The sequence below is a fragment of the Vidua chalybeata genome, chromosome 5 (assembly GCF_026979565.1).
Source record: "Vidua chalybeata isolate OUT-0048 chromosome 5, bVidCha1 merged haplotype, whole genome shotgun sequence".
NCBI classification, from domain to species: domain Eukaryota; kingdom Metazoa; phylum Chordata; class Aves; order Passeriformes; family Viduidae; genus Vidua; species Vidua chalybeata.
This window is the reverse complement of record NC_071534.1, coordinates 57,780,650-57,798,787: the sequence shown is the minus strand read 5'-3', so window position 1 is coordinate 57,798,787 and position 18,138 is coordinate 57,780,650. Positions and strand designations below refer to the sequence as shown.

Here is an 18,138-nt window from a genome sequence, read left to right as displayed (position 1 = left end):
TATTTTACTAGACATGAAGCTTCAGGTTACTTAGAAGTTACAATTTTCAGGCAAGTTCTTCCCATGAAAATATCTGTAAATAGTACAATTGGTAGGTTTTGTTTACAGCATATTTTAAAGCTGTGGTGAGTTTCTCCTTTAGAGGTGTTTTTTTTTGTTGTTATTGCTTTGTTTTTAAATGTCAGTGAATTGTTTGCTCTGACTGCCATGCACAGGAGCTTGGAGTCAGTTAACCACAGTCACTTCCATCTTTTTAGAGATTATATATCTCAGCCTATGGTGCATCTGTTCAGTTACCTGATGTTGGATTGCAGCCTAATAAAAAGTAGTCTTTCACCAGGGTTGTTTGTATGAATCCATTTGTATACATTCTGTACATACAGTGAAGGGAAGCTTTGACCTCTGAAGGCTTTATATAAGGAAACATTAACAAATTTATTAAAATAATACAGATTTTGTATTTGTAATGCTAACATGTACAAATATAAGAGGAACCACAGCTGAGTATGTTTTAGTAAGGTAGTACTCTTGTTCAATACGCCTGGCTCCTATGTCTAGGAGAGTAGGAAGTTTTTACACAAAGGAGTAGGGAGACGTGGAAGAAAATTCTCAAACTGTTGTGATGCTCTTCAGAGAGATAGCTTTAGTAACAAGTTGAAGCACTGCAGTGTGAGGGAAAGAGAGCCAGAAAAAACAAGTAAAATAAGGGCTAGAAACTTTCAAAAGTGCAAAAGGGAGGAAGAAACTCCAGATTTACAAACAAATCAGCAGAAATCAAACAGCATAGCTCTGCTAAGCTCTTTCTGTAAATAAATGCAAAAAGCACTTCATTAAATTTTTTATCGAATACACCAGCTTGTGAGAATGTTTTTTTTCAAACTCTTCTAAAATCGACCTTTTGTAGAAATACTACTTTGACTCTAAAATATTTTCGCGTCCCACAGCTCCGCGGCTCCCCCCCGTGTTCTTCAGGAGCAATCACGGAGTTTATTTAGTGTGCGGTGGGGGCAGGCAGCCGAGCCCCACGCAGACACTCCCTCCCTGCCCCCGGGAGAGAGTCGCAAGGGTACAAGGGAGAAAAGTCAGCGTTTGTGATAAGGACACTTCATTAGCTAAAGCAGAAGTCGCATATGCAAGCAAAGCAAGGGAAATCATTAACTTCATTCGCATGGGCTGCCAGGTGTTCAGCCATTCCCAGGAAAGCAGGGCTCCATCATGCCTTACAGTGACTTGGGAAGACAAATGCTGTCACTCTGAATATCCCTTCTTTCTCCTCATTGCCCTAGCTTCATATGCTGAGCACGGTTCCGTATGGGATGGAATATCCCTTGGGTCAGTTGGGCTCAGCTGTCCCAGCTGCGTCCCCTCCTAACCCCTTATGCACCCATTGCTGGAGTTGGCTGAGCAGCAGAAAAGGTCCTGACTCTGTGAAAGCCCTGTTTAGCAGCAACTCAAACATATCTTTATTATGGACCCAGAGTAGGCGTTTCCAGCACAAATCCAAACCAGCTGCTGTGAAGAAAATTAACTCTATCCCAGCCAAAACCAGCACAAATGTACAGATATCAAATGCCGCACCAGAATGTTTTTAATGATACTTGTATGTATTTTTTCTGTCTTTTTTTTCTGATTGATGAGAATTGTGTGGATGCCTTCCTTCCCCCCAGTTTTTTTGTATGTGACATTCATGCTGAGACGTTTCAAATCAACACTTTGCTGTTCATATATATTTATATATAAAACCCTCACATTTTTAATGGTTTCTTGTCTGGGCTTTGGCAATCAAAATGTGTGAAAAAGCTAAATTTTAACAAATATGCATTTTTTCCTCTGGAGAATCAGGTTTAGATTTCTTGCCTGTTCTGTAGCTTTCCAACTTCCACCCTAGGTATAACCATCCACATTATTGTTTCTCTCTTAACAAATACTTACAGAAATTTTCTAGTAATGATTTGGGTTAGGTTGTAGTAAATACTGAGTTAACAGTGATGAAAAAATTGTATCACTGTACTATTCTCACAATAATCCTTATTTTTAGTATAACGCTGTAACAGTTCTGAAGCAGCACTGTTGTAACTTTCAATATTAAAGTTTCTTGAATTATTCAAATAAAAATATGGAACATTGATGTTTTAAAAGGAATGTTATAATGTATAATATGAAAAATGAAAACCTTCCTAACTTCAGGAGCAGGGGGAGCAATTTAAAGAAATGGTGACATAAAGGAAGTAGAACAGTATCAAAAAACCCTAGTCCATTTTACAGTTCAGATGGGAAACTGGAGTTCAAATTATTCAGTTTTCAAGATGAACACAAGGCACAACCAGTCCTTTGAGATTTAGAAAAGTAAGTGCATTCTCAATGTCGGAATTAAAAAACTTGTTCCTAATCTTGCATGGCATTATCTTGACGACTAAAAGAGTTTGGAGAGCTGACACAAAGATATGGGTGAGAACTGAGGAAGTGTTGCTGAAAGTGAATTTTTTTGTAGCCCCAGGCTAGTTACTCTTTCTAGCTTAGTTTCCCAGTGTGTATGGTGAATATAATTGTTTGCCTCACAGAGTGTTGCAGGGATTCATTTGTTTGTTTCAGTCTGAAATTATAGAAAGTGAAGATCAGAATCCAGGCTGCCTGATGCAGATAATGCTCCTTTGCCCCAGAGACTGTTCTCTTCCTAATGTAACTATCCAAGTTGTGTCATACAATGGAGAAGCAAATTCCTTTAAAACTTGCAGGAGTGCACTCAGTCCATCAAATACAGGTGTTTTGCCATTTCTGTTGAGAATTTGGGCAATGTATGCACCTTCAGAGCGATCTGCAGCTGGATTTCTGGTTTGGACCTTCTAGGCTGTTCTTACCTGATGTGAAAGGAGTATGCTCCAGGGACTGAGGGAAGGATGAATCATTCTGCTGAATGATGGAAGCACTTGGTTAGAGTGAAAGTTGTTTTGTTTTTTTTTCTGCATTTGTCCTACTGGTTCCTACTGGTCTGTCTGCTTGATCTTTCATTTGGAGCATGGAATGTGTTCTCATCCTGCAAAAATATTCCATGATGGGATGGCTAGGGAATGTTGTAGGAAATTGAAAGGAGGATGGTTGATCATAGGCCTCTTGGGCCAAGAGCTCAGGTCCTGCTGCTTTTTGTTGCAGAAAGTTGCTCTAAGAAGTGATGTTATGAAATGTGGTACAAATACAGTTATAGATGTAGAGTGCTAAGGTTAAGGCCTAGTTTTGGGCTTCTGTTGGAGATAACTTGCAGTGGAGAATTCAGCCAGTTCAGAACGTGAGGTAGAGAACAAGCACATTAGACATGTATGGACAGGTAAGATGAGCATTTGGGCATCTTTCAGATGAAGCAGGTAAGCAACTCAGGAATTACAGTAGACACTCTGCATGATCCAAATCACTGTCCAGGAATTTAGGTTGACTATAAATTCCTTAATCACAGTTTATGTATGATTAGGCAAACTGAATGTAATTTGAGAAATGTTTCTAGAAACACCCATTAATTGCTTTTACAATTTCATGTGTGGAACAAGTAATGATCTAGCATGTCCTACTCTATGCTAGGGAGATACAAGACATAGCATCTTTAGCACCTGCTGACCTTTGTGGTTCACAGTTTAGAGTGAGCTAGATGCAGAAATATTTTCACAAATACTGTAAAGTTGCTATTCTTGTCTCACCTTCTGCCTGAGGACCTGTTAGCTTCTCTCTGCTCTTTCTCTCCTTGGTGTATAATGCTGACCTGTGTTTCTGCCTTCCAGTCAAACGCTCATGATAGCGTGTGTGAGCCCTTCAGATCGAGACTTCATGGAAACCTTGAACACGTTAAAGTACGCCAACCGGGCACGGAACATCAAGAACAAGGTGATGGTTAATCAGGACAGGGCCAGTCAACAAATAAATGCTTTGCGCAGTGAGATTGCACGGCTACAGATGGAGCTCATGGAATACAAAACCGTAAGTTTATCCTCTTAGGATTTTTTCTGCTTTAAAATGCTTGTAATTCCACAGTGTTTTTTTCTCCTATTGACTATTTCCACTTCATATGCTAAAAACATTGGAAAAGCAGCCCTGGCATAAACAACAGTTAATTCCAATGATTACCAGATGTTTTTAGAAAACATAGATTGTATCCCCAAGGAAAAGAGCTGTCAGCAAATGTCAGTGATATTTACTGAAGATGCGTGCTATTTGCTTTTTGAAAGGCAACGAGAAAGTCACTTCCAAATGAAAAATGACCAAACCACAACTTAGATTGGTGCATAAGTGAACGTGTACAGTTACTGTGTATTGCTTTTGAAAACTTCCTGCACGGCTAAACCAGTTTGTTTTAAAAATCCAGTCCCAAGTATATAAGGCAAATACTCATGCCTGTTTGTTCCTGAAGTTTATTCAGTATTTTCAGCAATAAAGGTCATTACCAAACAGGATCATCTTTTACTCTTCTTGAGATAGTATTCTGATTTGATAAAGAGTTATCTTCTCATTTTTTAACCTCTTCAAGAACTTGCATTTTAGACTAAAGTGGAATTACATAAAACCTAGATGCTAAGTCTTTTGAAAACTATCCCTTTATCATTGTTTTAAACTCTTTGAGAGATTATCCTGTGCTACAAGTGTGTGCTTGGAATTCTAAGTCATCTGTGGATTGCATTTACTAGGTTAGAATTCTTTTTAAGTGTAGGTCAGCCTTAACTAACAAAATATACCTCATTATTAGTTATTGACTAACTAATAAAATATTTTTACTTTCTTGAAGGGTAAAAGGATTATAGATGAAGAAGGCGTTGAAAGCATCAATGACATGTTCCATGAGAATGCAATGCTGCAAACAGAAAACAACAACCTGCGTGTTAGAATTAAAGCAATGCAAGAGACTATCGATGCTCTTAGAGCCAGAATAACGCAGCTTATGAGTGATCAGGCCAACCAAGTGCTAGCCAGGACAGGTATGCTGTGAATGTGCATAAACTGCTTCATAAGTTCATGAACTTAAATTAATTATATGTTCTTGCTTCATTGATCCCTTGAAATGAAATGATACCTTTTTATTAGCACTGTAGGACCTCCTTTGGCAGGGATAGGCCCCCATATGATTATTTCTTCTGTTTCTGGAGTCTTCTTTTAATAATAGAAACAGTTTGTTACCCTGATTTGACCATCCATTTAGAAATGTGAACAACAGGAAATATGAAACAATATTTTTGTGTAGGAATTATTTGTATGCTTAGCCCTGTAGTGGTTTAACAACCAGAGCAAGTAAATTTGACTCCAAATTAAACTCCAGATGAGTAATTTTGATTAAAGCATTGTTAAAATGCACTAATACAGAAAACAAGTTACTGGTAGTCATATGGTGATCACATGAGAGAGGAACAAAAAATTTAATTCAGTTTAAGAAGGAAAACTATTTTACAAATAAGTTAAGATTTACATGTGTAGCCCATGTGACTCTTTCCCTTTGCTGGTACCTTGTGCCTAGTAGCTATATTCAGATATTTATACTGTTGCCACCCTTAATCTTTCTCTTCCCTCATTCCCCTTTTCTCTCTGTCCTTCAAAGGGGAAGGAAATGAAGAAATTAGCAACATGATTCATAACTATATCAAGGAAATTGAAGATCTCAGGTATTTGCATTATATGTATTTGGACAATTTTTATTTAAAAAAAATAATAGAAGTGTTAGCAATACTTCAGCTGTTTTCCTGTGTGGGGATTACTTTAGGAGAGTGGTCCTTTAGCTTCTAAGATCATCTGGTGTTGCTCTTGGACACAAAAATGTAAAATGTTAGAGATCACAATGACAATAGAAATGAGAGTAGGATGTTGCCTAAATTATGGTGATAACTTAATATTGTTGCACAAGGACAGAAAACTTAGAACAATTCTTTTATAATTTTTTAACCTTGTATAAAAATGATAGCACTGAGAAATTACTTGTTAAATTTTTTTAAAAACTTCCTTTTAAAATTCAAAATCTCTTAAATATTTTAGATATTTTTATTTATCTATGGACATATACCAAGCAAAAAATATCTGGCCTATCCTCAGTTTATACTGGAGCTTTTCTGTAGCTTTCATATACTATCTATACTCATAAAAGATGTTCAGGTATGTATCTGTATATATATGTCTGTGTGAATGTTCATACAGATGTATTTTCACGTATTCTGTCAAGGTTATATATACAACATATATAACCATTGTCTCAAATGGTGTTTTAAAGGAATTTACTGCATTATATTTTTTCAGGCTTCACCTTGGTTTGTAGTTTCTTTTTAGACAGAATGTAATGCACTGAAGTTACAGAGGCAAAAGAGTGTACACCTCATGTACTGGCAATAGTTGTAATTAATGGTCTACAATTCTTCCTTGTTTTGTCTTTTATTAAGAGCAAAATTATTAGAAAGTGAAGCAGTGAATGAAAATCTTCGACGCAACTTGTCAAGAGCCTCATCGAGAGCCACGTACTTTGGTGGACCATCAGCATTTTCTGCTTCCATGCTTTCCTCAGAGAAGGAGACAATGGAAATTCTAGATATAGCCAAGAAAGATCTAGAAAAGCTGAAAAAAAAAGAAAGGAAAAAGAAAAAGAGGTGGTGTATGAATTATAATGCTATTTGTTTTCTCTTTCTTAGTAAAAAGGCATATTTTTTTTAATTACTGAGACTTAAAAAGACTTTTTTTGTGGGTCTGGACCCTAAACTGCTGTTCCTTCAAACCCTTTTACATGTTGAAGTTACAGTTTTTCTTTTGCATCTTTTCTTCCAGTGAAGTCTGCAGTATTTGTAGATTGAGTGTCTCCTTTGTAATGAACTTTTCTATGTAATTATGCACAATGATAAAAGCACAGGTGCTCTCTCTAAATTTTGATGTTTTTAAAAATTTCTTCTAAAATGCACCTGAAATTTAACAGAAGCTTGAAAAAATGATAAAATTTCTTTTAACTCTATATCAAAACTGAAACAGCTTTCTGAAGAAAAGATACTCTGAATAGCTGGGGATTCTTTGGTAGCTATTGAATTGGCTTCTTTTGCTTTATCTTTTGCTGCTATGAATTTTTTTTTTGAGTTGGGGTTTCCTAATTCTCTGCAACATTATGCTTTGCTGGCTTTTTGCTGTCCAACTTCTCATCTACTAAAATCCTCATAGAAATTGACAAAAATGCCTGTTTAGATAGCAGTTAGCGCAGCAAGGCTTTGTGTACTCGGAGATTTTGCGTCCATTAGAAATCTCTCAGTTTTAGTTGAAATTTTCCATGCTTCTAATCTGTTACTCTTTTTAATAATGGTCCTTCAGACTTCTACAAGTTCAGAGTAAAGCTATAACAGTTTAAGCTTGAAATAGTCAAAGTATAAAGTAGATGAGGATCAGTTGTATCTTTAATTTTAGATCCTATATCTATAAATCCATTCACCACACAAATGTCTGATGCTTTTGGAGAACAGTCATTTTAAGTACAACTAGATTCTTTGCATATAATTTTTCAGGAAGCTTTTATGGGGATTTTGATAGATTTTGTCTCATTTTTATAGGAACTTGAGGGGTAGATGGAAGTATTAAATAAAATCATTAGAATATTCTGTTCTCTCTTCAGCCAAGCACTTCAGTATGTCCTTTAACTGTAAGTGTATGAACAAAGAGATTCGATTTTGTATTTCTTAACACATTTTAAAATCAAGCATGCATTTAGCTACGTGCTTAGATAGAGCCTCAGTTGTTAGGTTGTGTTTTGTGGTTTGTTTTTGTTTTGTTTTTTTGAAAGCCAGTCATACTTTCTCACACCAAGAAAATAATATTGTGATGGGACAGCCAAGTGGTCTGATCTGAAAGTAGGGACTACTTAGCATAAATTATTTTTGAGATCAGTTTTGAATCCTAGCATTATAGAATTAGAGAGCTGTAGAAAAGTTAAAGTTGGAAGAGGCCTCTTGATGGCTCCATCTTAAAATTTGCCTTGTGTTCTGTAAAATGGGGTCATACTCTTCAAAGTGCTGCTAAGGTTTGAATCTCTCTACTGGCCTATCTACAGACTGCTTTGTAATAAATACTTAGAAATTTCTGAGGTGCATGTGTTGGGAGGGAATTTCCTTAGATGCTAAGAAATGTTAGAATTTGAGGGATTGTCATTCTTGCTATCTGCAGAGTGCTTCTATCCAATTAGTGAAAAGTCTGTGTTAAGGTTATATCACTGAATTTTTATTCTATTTAAATTTCAGGAATTGGCGGTGTGTACATTAATGTAATGCACAGACACTCCGCCCTGCAGTTTGATGAGGATTCTTTGTTATAATTTTGTCTTCTACAGCCATTTAGTTGCATTTACTCTACAATTTCTTTTTAGTGTTAGTGTTCTTTTAAAGTTGTCTAACTAGCATTTTTTAATTTAAATGAGATTGGTAAGCCTAGCTATTGGTTCTGCCCCATCTGTTACCTTTCTTGGTCTTTTGTTTCCTGGGTATGGGTCAGTATTACAAAAGGTGCATAATTTTGAATACATACAACTTATTTAGATTTTTGTGAGGTAGCCTGAGGGTCTAAGAGCAAGGTTCTGAATGAGCAGCAGGTATGTAGTGTTAAATACTTGTAGCCTTAATAAGCACCTGTCATAAAGTTTATTGGAAACAGTTTACACAGCAGTAATATTTTGCCTGCTGATTGGAGTATGCCACAGTGTAACTTAATGTGACTTACCCACTAGAAGCCCCTGAGCAAATCTTCCACATTGCTTTCAGTTGTTAGTCAGCCTTATAACCTGGTAACCATTTCTGTTTTCTTTTGACTCCCCTAACCTTAATTAAACTAAATTAGTGATGAAAGTTACATGGAGATCAGCTTGCTAGCTCCTAGCTGATACCAAAGGAAGGTGGTAGGCAGTACAAGGTGAAAAGGCAGCAAAAGCTCTTGCTTGAAACTTTGTCATAATGGGAAATGAGGAATTTCAGTAGTTGATGAATTTTAAGCCGTCTCTATGCTTATATATGTCATGCAGACTTTTTTTACTGATAAATCCACATTTATTCAAGAGGGGAAAATGCAGGCAGAAATACTAATATTTTGTCCATCTCATTGCTTCTGGTGCATGTTTTTTGTTAGTTTTTTAAAAAATAACAAAAAATTATTCACATGTACTTTCTGAATCCCAGAAAAATAAGCTGCAGTTTTCTACTTTTTATTTAAAAACAGACAACAAAACCCAAACAAAACCATGAATGCAGTTTGAAGATTTTTTTTGTATTAATTATATTCAGAATATGTTATTTAGGATATTAATACTAAAGGTTTCGTATTCCTACTTTATATTACAATATGTTGTCAGCATATTTAAAGCTAGTGGATTGTTTTTTTTCCTGATATGTTCCTGAGAGTAGTATATAACTTTGGGTCAGTGGGAGTATTTGCAATTTTCAGTATTTTACCCGCCAGTTTTAAGTGGGGAAAGAGGAGAAAGCTTTTCTAGAATTGAGATATTATCTTAATCCATTATTAGAAATAATTCTCAAAGTTAAATATACTGTCTAAAATTTCTCCCTTAGTGTAACTTGAATTTACTTGTTATCAGTGGCAAATTAGTTAACCTACACATGCTTCTTTTTTGTTTTCTGTTTACTTTCCAACTGTCCAGGATGTATTGCCTTTTTACTACTTGTTGTCTCTTGATGGTATCTTTTAAAATTTCATTTTAAACTCCTCAAGCTCATATATATAATTTTTTTACCTTCTTATCACTTTTGCTTTTCACTGTCTGTTTTGTCCTTCATTGGCTTGGCCTTCCAATACTGTACCTCGTGCTTTTGAAGGCTACAGAAACTTGAGGAAAGCAGTCAAGAAGAAAGAAGGTTGGAATATTTCCCAGGTTTTTAATTACCTGTCATTTCAATTAACTGGTTGTCATACATGAAAAGAAGTTGGGCAGATTCATAGGTACTTCAGGAGTAGTTAATTTTCAGAATTCTTTCCTGGGTTTTCACTTTCAGCTAGTGTTTTAACTGGAAGAAGCCTCTGTTGTGGAATTGAGGTTGGCTCTGGAGTTACACATTGTTGAGCAAGCTTTTGTGGGGAGGTGGCACCTTTGGGAATTCCTGTTGAATTAATTGTTTTCTTTCTTGCGTGGCCTAAGAGAAATGAAAGGCAGGAGGAAGGTGCAGTAGCATTTATAGTATGAAATTTCTAGCAGGCAGTATATGACAATAATAATTTTGGCATGTGAGATCAAGAGTGTCTTGGACCATCACACCTCAGTCAAGTCTGCTGCTTTGGTTTCTGAAAACATGTGATGAAAGCCTTGATCATTCCTCCCATTCTGTTTCAGCCAAACCAGTAGATGAATAGTCATTCACAGAGAGCAGTTAAGCTGAGGGCTCTAAAAAGAGATCTATATTATGATTAAAAGTGAAACTAAAGGTGTTTTTATTTTTCTGCTGTCTACTTTGATCTTCTCTCCCACTGAATTGATGCAGATGATGTGAATCCAGTAGCATACACATTAAGCAGTACAGGTCTATCTGGGAGAGCTGCTGGCTCTCCTTCTTCCTGTCTCTCCCCTTTCTTAGGCAGAACACAGATTCTCTGTAGTGATTAGTTCTCTACTAAGTGGAAGGGTAACTGGGGGTTTGCCTCAATTTGCATGAGGATTGCAGCTAAGATCCATTATCTTTTAGGTTTAATAACCAACCTAGAACATGTTCTGGTTTGAGGGAGAGGAGAATCTGTGGAAATGAGATCGTATGACACACTGTTCCCTGTTAGGCATTTTTTTATGTACAAATCTGGTTAGATTTTTAAATTCCAGCATACCCAGCTGCTGCATGGTCAGCTCATAACTGGTAATGAGTGGGGCAGAAGGGAATCAGTTAGCATTGAACAGATTAAAAAGTAATACAACAGAAAATCACGGGTACCCAGCAGTGTGTTACTCAACAGGCACTTTTTAGATTCGAGCTCTGTTTTAAAGTTGTCACTTACCAAATCATAGTGTCTCAAATCTACTGTATATTTCTTGTCGCTGCACTGAGCATTGGATTTGCCCAAGAGTTTGATTGTGAATCTGAGCTCCTCTTGGGATCAGTGGAGGAAGATGTACATTTCTACCTTCTGTGCCTGATCAGTGATAGTACAACTTGCCAAACTTTTATGCAGCTGATGTTAGTTGAGGTGGATTCCACATTATGCAGTCCTAACCACATTTTTTTTATTAGTGCCCCCTATGGTGCCTAGCTCTATTCTGTCACAACTTCCCATCCATTGGAACTTTGGGTTTTGTATGTGTAGCACTAGAGGGATGGATACCCAGTCTGTGACAATTTGCAGAGTGCCATTGATTTTTTTGTTTCATATTTGCATGTGATGTCTTAAATGTTCACTTAAAATGTTAAAACTTGCCTAATGGCTAATACACCAAATGTTTAGAACAAAAACAAAAAAACCCTGCTGTAAACCCTTTTTGTTGTTGTATCAGACTATTTTGAGCATTCACTTTATGTCAAAGTAGATAACTAATCAAAAGAGTATAAATTATATTACAATAAATTAGGATATTGTTTAAGGTTTATACATAAATTTTAAGACTATTCAAAGTACAGTAGGCTCTGTTATAGCTTGAAAGCATAGGAATACCTGTAATGTACATTGTACTTGCACACAATATTCTTTTATTCTTTTGTAAAAGCTACTCTGGGTACACTGCAACTTCCATGCAAAATGAGCACTGCTGTAGTATATGGAGATGTGTATTCTGATTGTCCCAGTTGTGCAGTATGCTAGAACAGTGTGTTGATCATTACTATTGCCTTGCAAACCAAGATTAAGAGCAATTAGGCATTATTGTAATATCTGCAGAAGTTTGGAAGTTACATTTTACCCATGCCCAACACCTTACGTTTTTCTAACTACACTTTGTTTTTCATCTTTATTTGGAATTACACCTTACTAGTTTGGGGGATGGGAAACAACTGCCATTTCAGTTTGTGAATAATTTGTGTCTGCCTCTTCTACTAGTGTTAAGGAGGATAACACAGACAACGAGCAGGAGAAAAGAGATGAAAAAGGCACTTCAGAGAGAGAGAATAATGAATTGGAGGGAGTAAGTATTTATAAGTGTTTGGTTTATTTGTTCATTGTCTGTTTAAAGATTTACAATGTTATAGAAAGAAAATTAGGAATGCGCTAGGTGAATACTGCAGCTTCACAGTGGTAGTCAAAAATGATTGAGGCATGGAAAAGTGTGGGGGTGCTTTAATTAATGTCTGTATGATTTGCAGGAGGAAATTCAGGAAGTCAGTGATCATGATGAGGAAGAAGAGGAGGATGATGAGGATGAAGATGATATGGAAGTTGTTGAAAGCTCAGATGAATCAGATTCTGACTCTGATGAAAAAGGTGATGCCAGCATAATATTCTGTAGAGTTTTGCAAATAATATCTGTCAAACCTCAGGTCTTGGTAGGCAAGAAAGTGTATTGTCAACCGTCTGTGTGTAATTCTTTGTGAAGAGCATGTTCTGTGAATTACCTTTTTTTTGTTATGATGCTTAAAACATGTAATAGACAGCTGATCAAGTGTCCCTGTCTGAGTTTTGAAATTGACCAGAGGCCAGGTTCTTGTGATTTGTGTGGAATCCTCCCGTGCACAATATGTATTAACAGTGACCCTAAGATTGCAAGGGTTATCTGTATTCACATGGTCCTTGCTTTACTTTAACAGAAATCTTTTTATTTTAGAAAATTATCAAGCTGACCTGGCAAATATCACCTGTGAAATAGCCATTAAGCAGAAACTGATAGATGAGCTAGAAAACAGCCAGCGAAGGTTGCAAACACTGAAAAAACAGTATGAAGAGAAACTAATGATGCTACAACATAAAATTCGAGACACTCAGCTTGAAAGAGATCAGGTTCTTCAAAACTTGGGTAAGAAGTACAAAATCATTGGTCTTGTATAAGCTGTTGAACCATTTTCTACTTCTCTTATTTTCAAATTTGATGAGAAATTGCGGAAAACAGAAGTATGTTTTGTACCCATAATGCCAGTGAATCATTCTTTATTCATTCTAGTTTCTCTAGAATTGAGAGAAGAATTTTTGAAATATATTGCTACTGACAGGTATTTGATTTGGGTGAATAAGCATTTTCAGTTTTCTAAGAGCTCTCATAATCCTGGAGATAGTTCCTGATTAAAGGTTTTTTTCATGTTCTTTCCTCCCCACTTTCTTTTTATTTGCATGAGAATAAGAACAAGAATCGGTGAAACACACCTTTCAGAGGTGTTTACTCACCAAACCTCTTTGAATATGTGTTAGTATTGAGATGACAAACTATCTATAATTCAAGAGTCCCAAGCCACAAATAACTGAACTTTGGGAGTGTTGTGGAAAGTGTTTTGTTTGTTTTTATTTTTTAAACATATATGCTTTACGGTTATACACTGTCTAAGCTTTTGCTGTTCCCCTGTTATTCCTTAGACCTTTCCTGTTGATCAGTGTCAGAAGAGGAATGCTAGGCTTGATGGCTTTTAGGAGTGTTGTTATACTCCTGTGTACATATATGTGAATGTGTGTATTTGTGCTTTCAGGTGCTCAGATTTGTTGCAAAGAAGTCAGAGCAAAGTGTTAGTAGTTGATATCTTATCCCAGAATGTATATGAGGTGGAAAGTTCAAAGCAGTGCAGGTGGCAGAAACTAGAGAGAAATTAGGCTGTTTTAAAGGTATTGCAGAGCAATACTGTAGCAATGCTAGAGCAGAGGAAGTAGTTATCTGCTGTGGCTGGCAAAGTAAAATTACCCTGAACAAAAGCAGATTAAGAATTTCCTTTTACTCTAGGTTCTGTAGAGACCTATTCAGAAGAAAAGGCAAAAAAAATCAAGTCAGAATATGAAAAGAAACTCCAAGCCATGAATAAAGAGCTGCAGAGACTTCAAACAGCACAAAAGGAACATGCACGATTGCTTAAAAATCAGTCTCAATATGAAAAGCAGCTGAAGAAACTGCAGCAGGAGGTGACAGAGATGAAGAAAACCAAGGTATATTTCAGTAAATTGAAGTGTTGCACAATGAATGTTTACTGAAAATTGGGCTGAAATCTCCTGTGCATCCATCTATCTGGTAACTCTCTTCTTGCTGTTATCTGCTTAAAATAGAAGAGATGCAAGCACCAGGCTGTTCTTGGGGAGATGGGCAGCTTTTAGGTTTAATGAACAGAAATTAAAGTATCAAACATGCATAAGCTTGCACAGCTTATTAGCTGTTATTCAGCACTGAGTGAAGACGACATTAGATGGAAGCCTAAATGGCTAAAAGCATATAATATAGTGGGAAATGGCAATTTGAAGAGAAAACTCTACATGGTTGAGGGCAGGGAGCAGCACTTCAGTGTGAGCAACTTTCTAAGTGATGACTTCTTTATAGGTTCGCTTGATGAAACAAATGAAAGAAGAGCAGGAGAAAGCTAGAATGACTGAATCTAGAAGAAATAGAGAGATTGCACAGCTGAAAAAGGAGCAACGCAAACGAGAGGTGATTTGACAGATAAAAGAACTTTCATTTGGAATAAGCATGTGTCATTATGATGTGCCTCTGCTTGCAGGCACACACTGTGTATATGCATTCACTGAGGCAGGCATGTACCTGTATATTTGCACCAGTGAAAATGCACAAAATTTGGTTTGACTTCCATGCAAATACAGTTCCTAGCTTCAGGTGATAAATTTTCTATTTCCTGTTGTGCTTATTGAGTATGTATATCAATGAATTGATATATGAGTTATCAGTGAATTAGTGATTACTGAATCTTCACAAAGTTGTTGCTACCACCTTGCTTGCATGGAATTACTGTTTTTGATAGAATTGATGCAGTGAAGCACTTATTTTTGTTCTGCACAAGGAAGATCAAGAAACAATCGTGACTTGAGTCTTCATGTCACAGCAATTTTGCAGATTTGTATTAATGTGTAGAGGTCTTTTTTTTGTTGTTTATACAATGCAGTGCTCGTGAGAGAGAATGGAAAAAAAAATCATATGCTGCTTCTGTTTTTTCACAGCATCAGCTCAAGCTTCTGGAAGCTCAGAAAAGAAACCAAGAAGTTATCTTACGTCGCAAAACTGAAGAGGTACTGTGGTAAAACACCAATGCATCTTTGAAAACAGAATGATGTTTTATTGCTGTAAATTAGTTTTGGGAGAATTAATTGTGTCTTTGCACTGTGTTCCAGGTCACAGCCCTTCGTCGGCAAGTAAGGCCTCTGTCTGATAAAGTGGCAGGAAAAGTGAGTCGAAAGCTGAGTCTGCCTGAGCATTCCATGCAGGAAGCAAGTTCTAGTTTGTCAGGCGAGCATGATGGCTCCAGAACAGCAGCACAGCAGAAGATGAGAATTCCTGTTGCAAGGGTTCAAGCATTATCTGTAACTGCAACAAACGGAACAGGGTAAGGGTTAAAACTTTTTAGGACTCTCTTACAAGAACTGAAATTTCTAGCAGGTACTGTTGCAGGAGCTGTTAGTTGTCAAACAGTTATCATGTAATGCTCATAAAATGGGCATTTTACCATTATCAAATGCAATTTCAGATTTCTTTGTCTAAGACAATAATATAATAATATAAAATGGCATTAAAGGACAAGTCATTTAAACTGGATTTTGAAATCTTGAGGGTTTTTAAATCTGCTCTTCAAGAGAAATTACCGTGGTGGTCCAATGCCAGCAGTGTTAAGTTCATGGAAAAACTTGTTGAAAAATGCAGTTCAGTGTATCAGGTTTATTTGTGCTTTTCCACTGTGATTTGAAGGAGATCTCCTTGTTAAATAGGGAACAACACCTATGTGGCAATTGAACTCAATAGTGCATCATGAAAGATGCCTGTTTGATACCTGTTTTTCAAGTGCAGCGTGTTAGAGTGTAGTAGAGTTCGGGGTTGGGTAGAAGCAGCTGTCTGGTGCTGTGAAAACCTACAACAACTTCTGCATGAAATTTTTACGTTGTTTGTGAAAAATATTCCAGCCTGATCATTTCCACATTCGAATTTGTAACTGGACTGCTTCAGCCTTAGCTGTATATTTCTCTTGAATGTGTCACAGAAGGAAGTACCAGCGGAAAGCAGTGACAAGCAGAGTTTACTCCTCAAAGGCAGCCAGGATGAAGTGGCAGTTACTGGAACGCAGAGTGACTGATATTATCATGCAGAGGATGACTATTTCCAACATGGAGGCAGATATGAACAGGTTGCTTACGGTGGGTGATCTTCTGTGCACTGTTGGCTGTATCATTGTATTTAATAGGGAGCGCTGCAAGTCTGTTTGCTGTAAATTAATTGCTGTTTTGGCAGCATTGGCAAAGTGGGTGGAATCTACTGCAGTCAGTGAAGACACTTTTGGCTCCAGTAAACATTTGAACTATGGGCTGTGCTTAGGAAGAACTAAGAGACACATTAATGCCATCATGGGCAAATAGATTACTGTATTCACCTGTGTAACTTCTTCCCATGGGAATCATGATATGTTAATTAAACTGTAGCAAACGAATGAAAACAAAAAGGCACTTCAGAGTTCTAAGAGTTTACTAATTCCTTTTTCTGTAATATTATGTCTTTGTGGAAAATAGCAACGTGAAGAACTCACCAAAAGAAGAGATAAGCTTTCAAAGAAAAGGGAGAAGCTTATCAAGGGTGGGGGTGGCAGTGAAACAGATAGAAATGTCCAAAACATAAATGAGGAGATGGAATCAGTAACTGCAAATATAGACTACATCAACGACAGCATTTCTGACTGCCAAGCAAACATTATGCAAATGGAAGAAGCAAAGGTAGGTCAAATGTTATTGCAAAAATGGTAAAATGGAGACAAGAAAACACAACTGTGTTAGCCTTGAAAATGTTCTCATTTAGAAATTAGTTTTTGTTTGTCTGTGTAATTACTGAGCCGGGAAGTGAAAATAGGTGAAAACTTTTATGTGAAGTTTGAGATGAAGACTCATACAATTGATGCCTGAGTTTTAGTGTCAATAGTGTAATGCAAATTAAGATTGCAAAGCATTTAAGTGTCAAAGCTGATGCTTTCTAGTATGCTGGCAATAAATTAATATAATTCTTCGGAATTTTTCACAATCTGACTGGGCTTATTCTTGCACACATAGGAAGAAGGAGAGACCTTGGATGTAACAGCAGTGATTAATGCTTGTACTTTGACAGAAGCTCGATACTTGCTTGATCACTTCCTTATGATGGGTATCAATAAGGTAATATGTAAATGAAGTATGTGTGTGCCAGGACTATGGCATGTGCCAGGAGCAGATATATTGTGCTGACATAAAGACATGACTAATGTGTGTTAAACAAAGCAAAGCTGGTCAACATTACTGAGTCATGCTGATTCTCAGTGTGAAGACCCTTGAGATCTGTTGTCCTCTTCAACTTACTGCCTGTTTCTCAACCCCCAGTAGAGCCTTCTTCACTGTATTAATTAGCTCATGTTGTTCTTACCAAGAGCACTAGCTTTTTGTAATCAAATAAATCTCTATGTTTTTCAACAAACTCCTAAAGAGAGCTCTAGATCTTTTTTCAAAAGACTGGCTCAGCCACCTTTGTACAAATATGAGCCTCAAAAAATTTAAGTTATATGTTGATGCATGACATACTTCAGTCTGAGTAGAACCACAGGGATTCTTCTGAAGGTGTTGGGAAAATGTTTACTCTCTTATTTTCAAAATAAGTATTTGGCAGCTTAAAACCCTGTGCACACATGTATCGTGTACTCTTGCTGTTGCTTTTCTTTCTGTCTCATTGAGTCAAATGAAAGATTTCAGTGATACTGAAACTGTCTTTGGGTTAGCCCCCCACCCCCCCCACCCCCCGCAAAGAAATTTGGGATTGCTTTTGCATTCTTGATTCATCACTATGCAGGTAATCCAAAATGTTTGTGGTGGGGGGAAAAAAAGGGGTAAAGAAAATTCCCACAATCACATTGGCTTCTGGAAATTTCAAACTTTTAATATTTTTTTAGCCCTTGGATGTGTTTGAATGGATCTTGCAACAGAGTTAATGTGAGAAAAGTGCCTCTGACTCACTCTGTTAACAATTTCTCTTCATTATGATAAAAAGCTCCATTATGTGAAGGATTCTATAATTTTTTTGTTTAGTAGTTGTCATGT

The 18,138-nt window shown here is 36.8% G+C and overlaps 1 protein-coding gene across 9 annotated transcripts in view; it reads left to right on the top strand.

Annotated features, from left to right (window-relative positions):
- KIF21A (kinesin family member 21A) overlaps positions 1 to 18,138 on the top strand; it is an 86,314-nt gene that overhangs the window by 39,339 nt on the left and 28,837 nt on the right. For 5 of the 9 annotated variants that reach the window (XM_053943429.1, XM_053943435.1, XM_053943434.1 and 2 more), the window contains exons 8-22: positions 3,768 to 3,963; positions 4,766 to 4,955; positions 5,570 to 5,633; positions 6,399 to 6,602; positions 9,807 to 9,845; positions 12,004 to 12,088; positions 12,267 to 12,384; positions 12,725 to 12,913; positions 13,823 to 14,022; positions 14,408 to 14,515; positions 15,040 to 15,108; positions 15,211 to 15,422; positions 16,071 to 16,224; positions 16,594 to 16,794; positions 17,125 to 17,226. In XM_053943429.1, coding sequence (XP_053799404.1) covers positions 3,768 to 3,963; positions 4,766 to 4,955; positions 5,570 to 5,633; positions 6,399 to 6,602; positions 9,807 to 9,845; positions 12,004 to 12,088; positions 12,267 to 12,384; positions 12,725 to 12,913; positions 13,823 to 14,022; positions 14,408 to 14,515; positions 15,040 to 15,108; positions 15,211 to 15,422; positions 16,071 to 16,224; positions 16,594 to 16,794; positions 17,125 to 17,226 — 2,131 coding nt within the window. The remainder of the gene's footprint in view (positions 1 to 3,767; positions 3,964 to 4,765; positions 4,956 to 5,569; positions 5,634 to 6,398; positions 6,603 to 9,806; positions 9,846 to 12,003; positions 12,089 to 12,266; positions 12,385 to 12,724; positions 12,914 to 13,822; positions 14,023 to 14,407; positions 14,516 to 15,039; positions 15,109 to 15,210; positions 15,423 to 16,070; positions 16,225 to 16,593; positions 16,795 to 17,124; positions 17,227 to 18,138) is intronic. The other 4 variants (XM_053943433.1, XM_053943432.1, XM_053943436.1 and 1 more) reach the window with 1 other exon arrangement.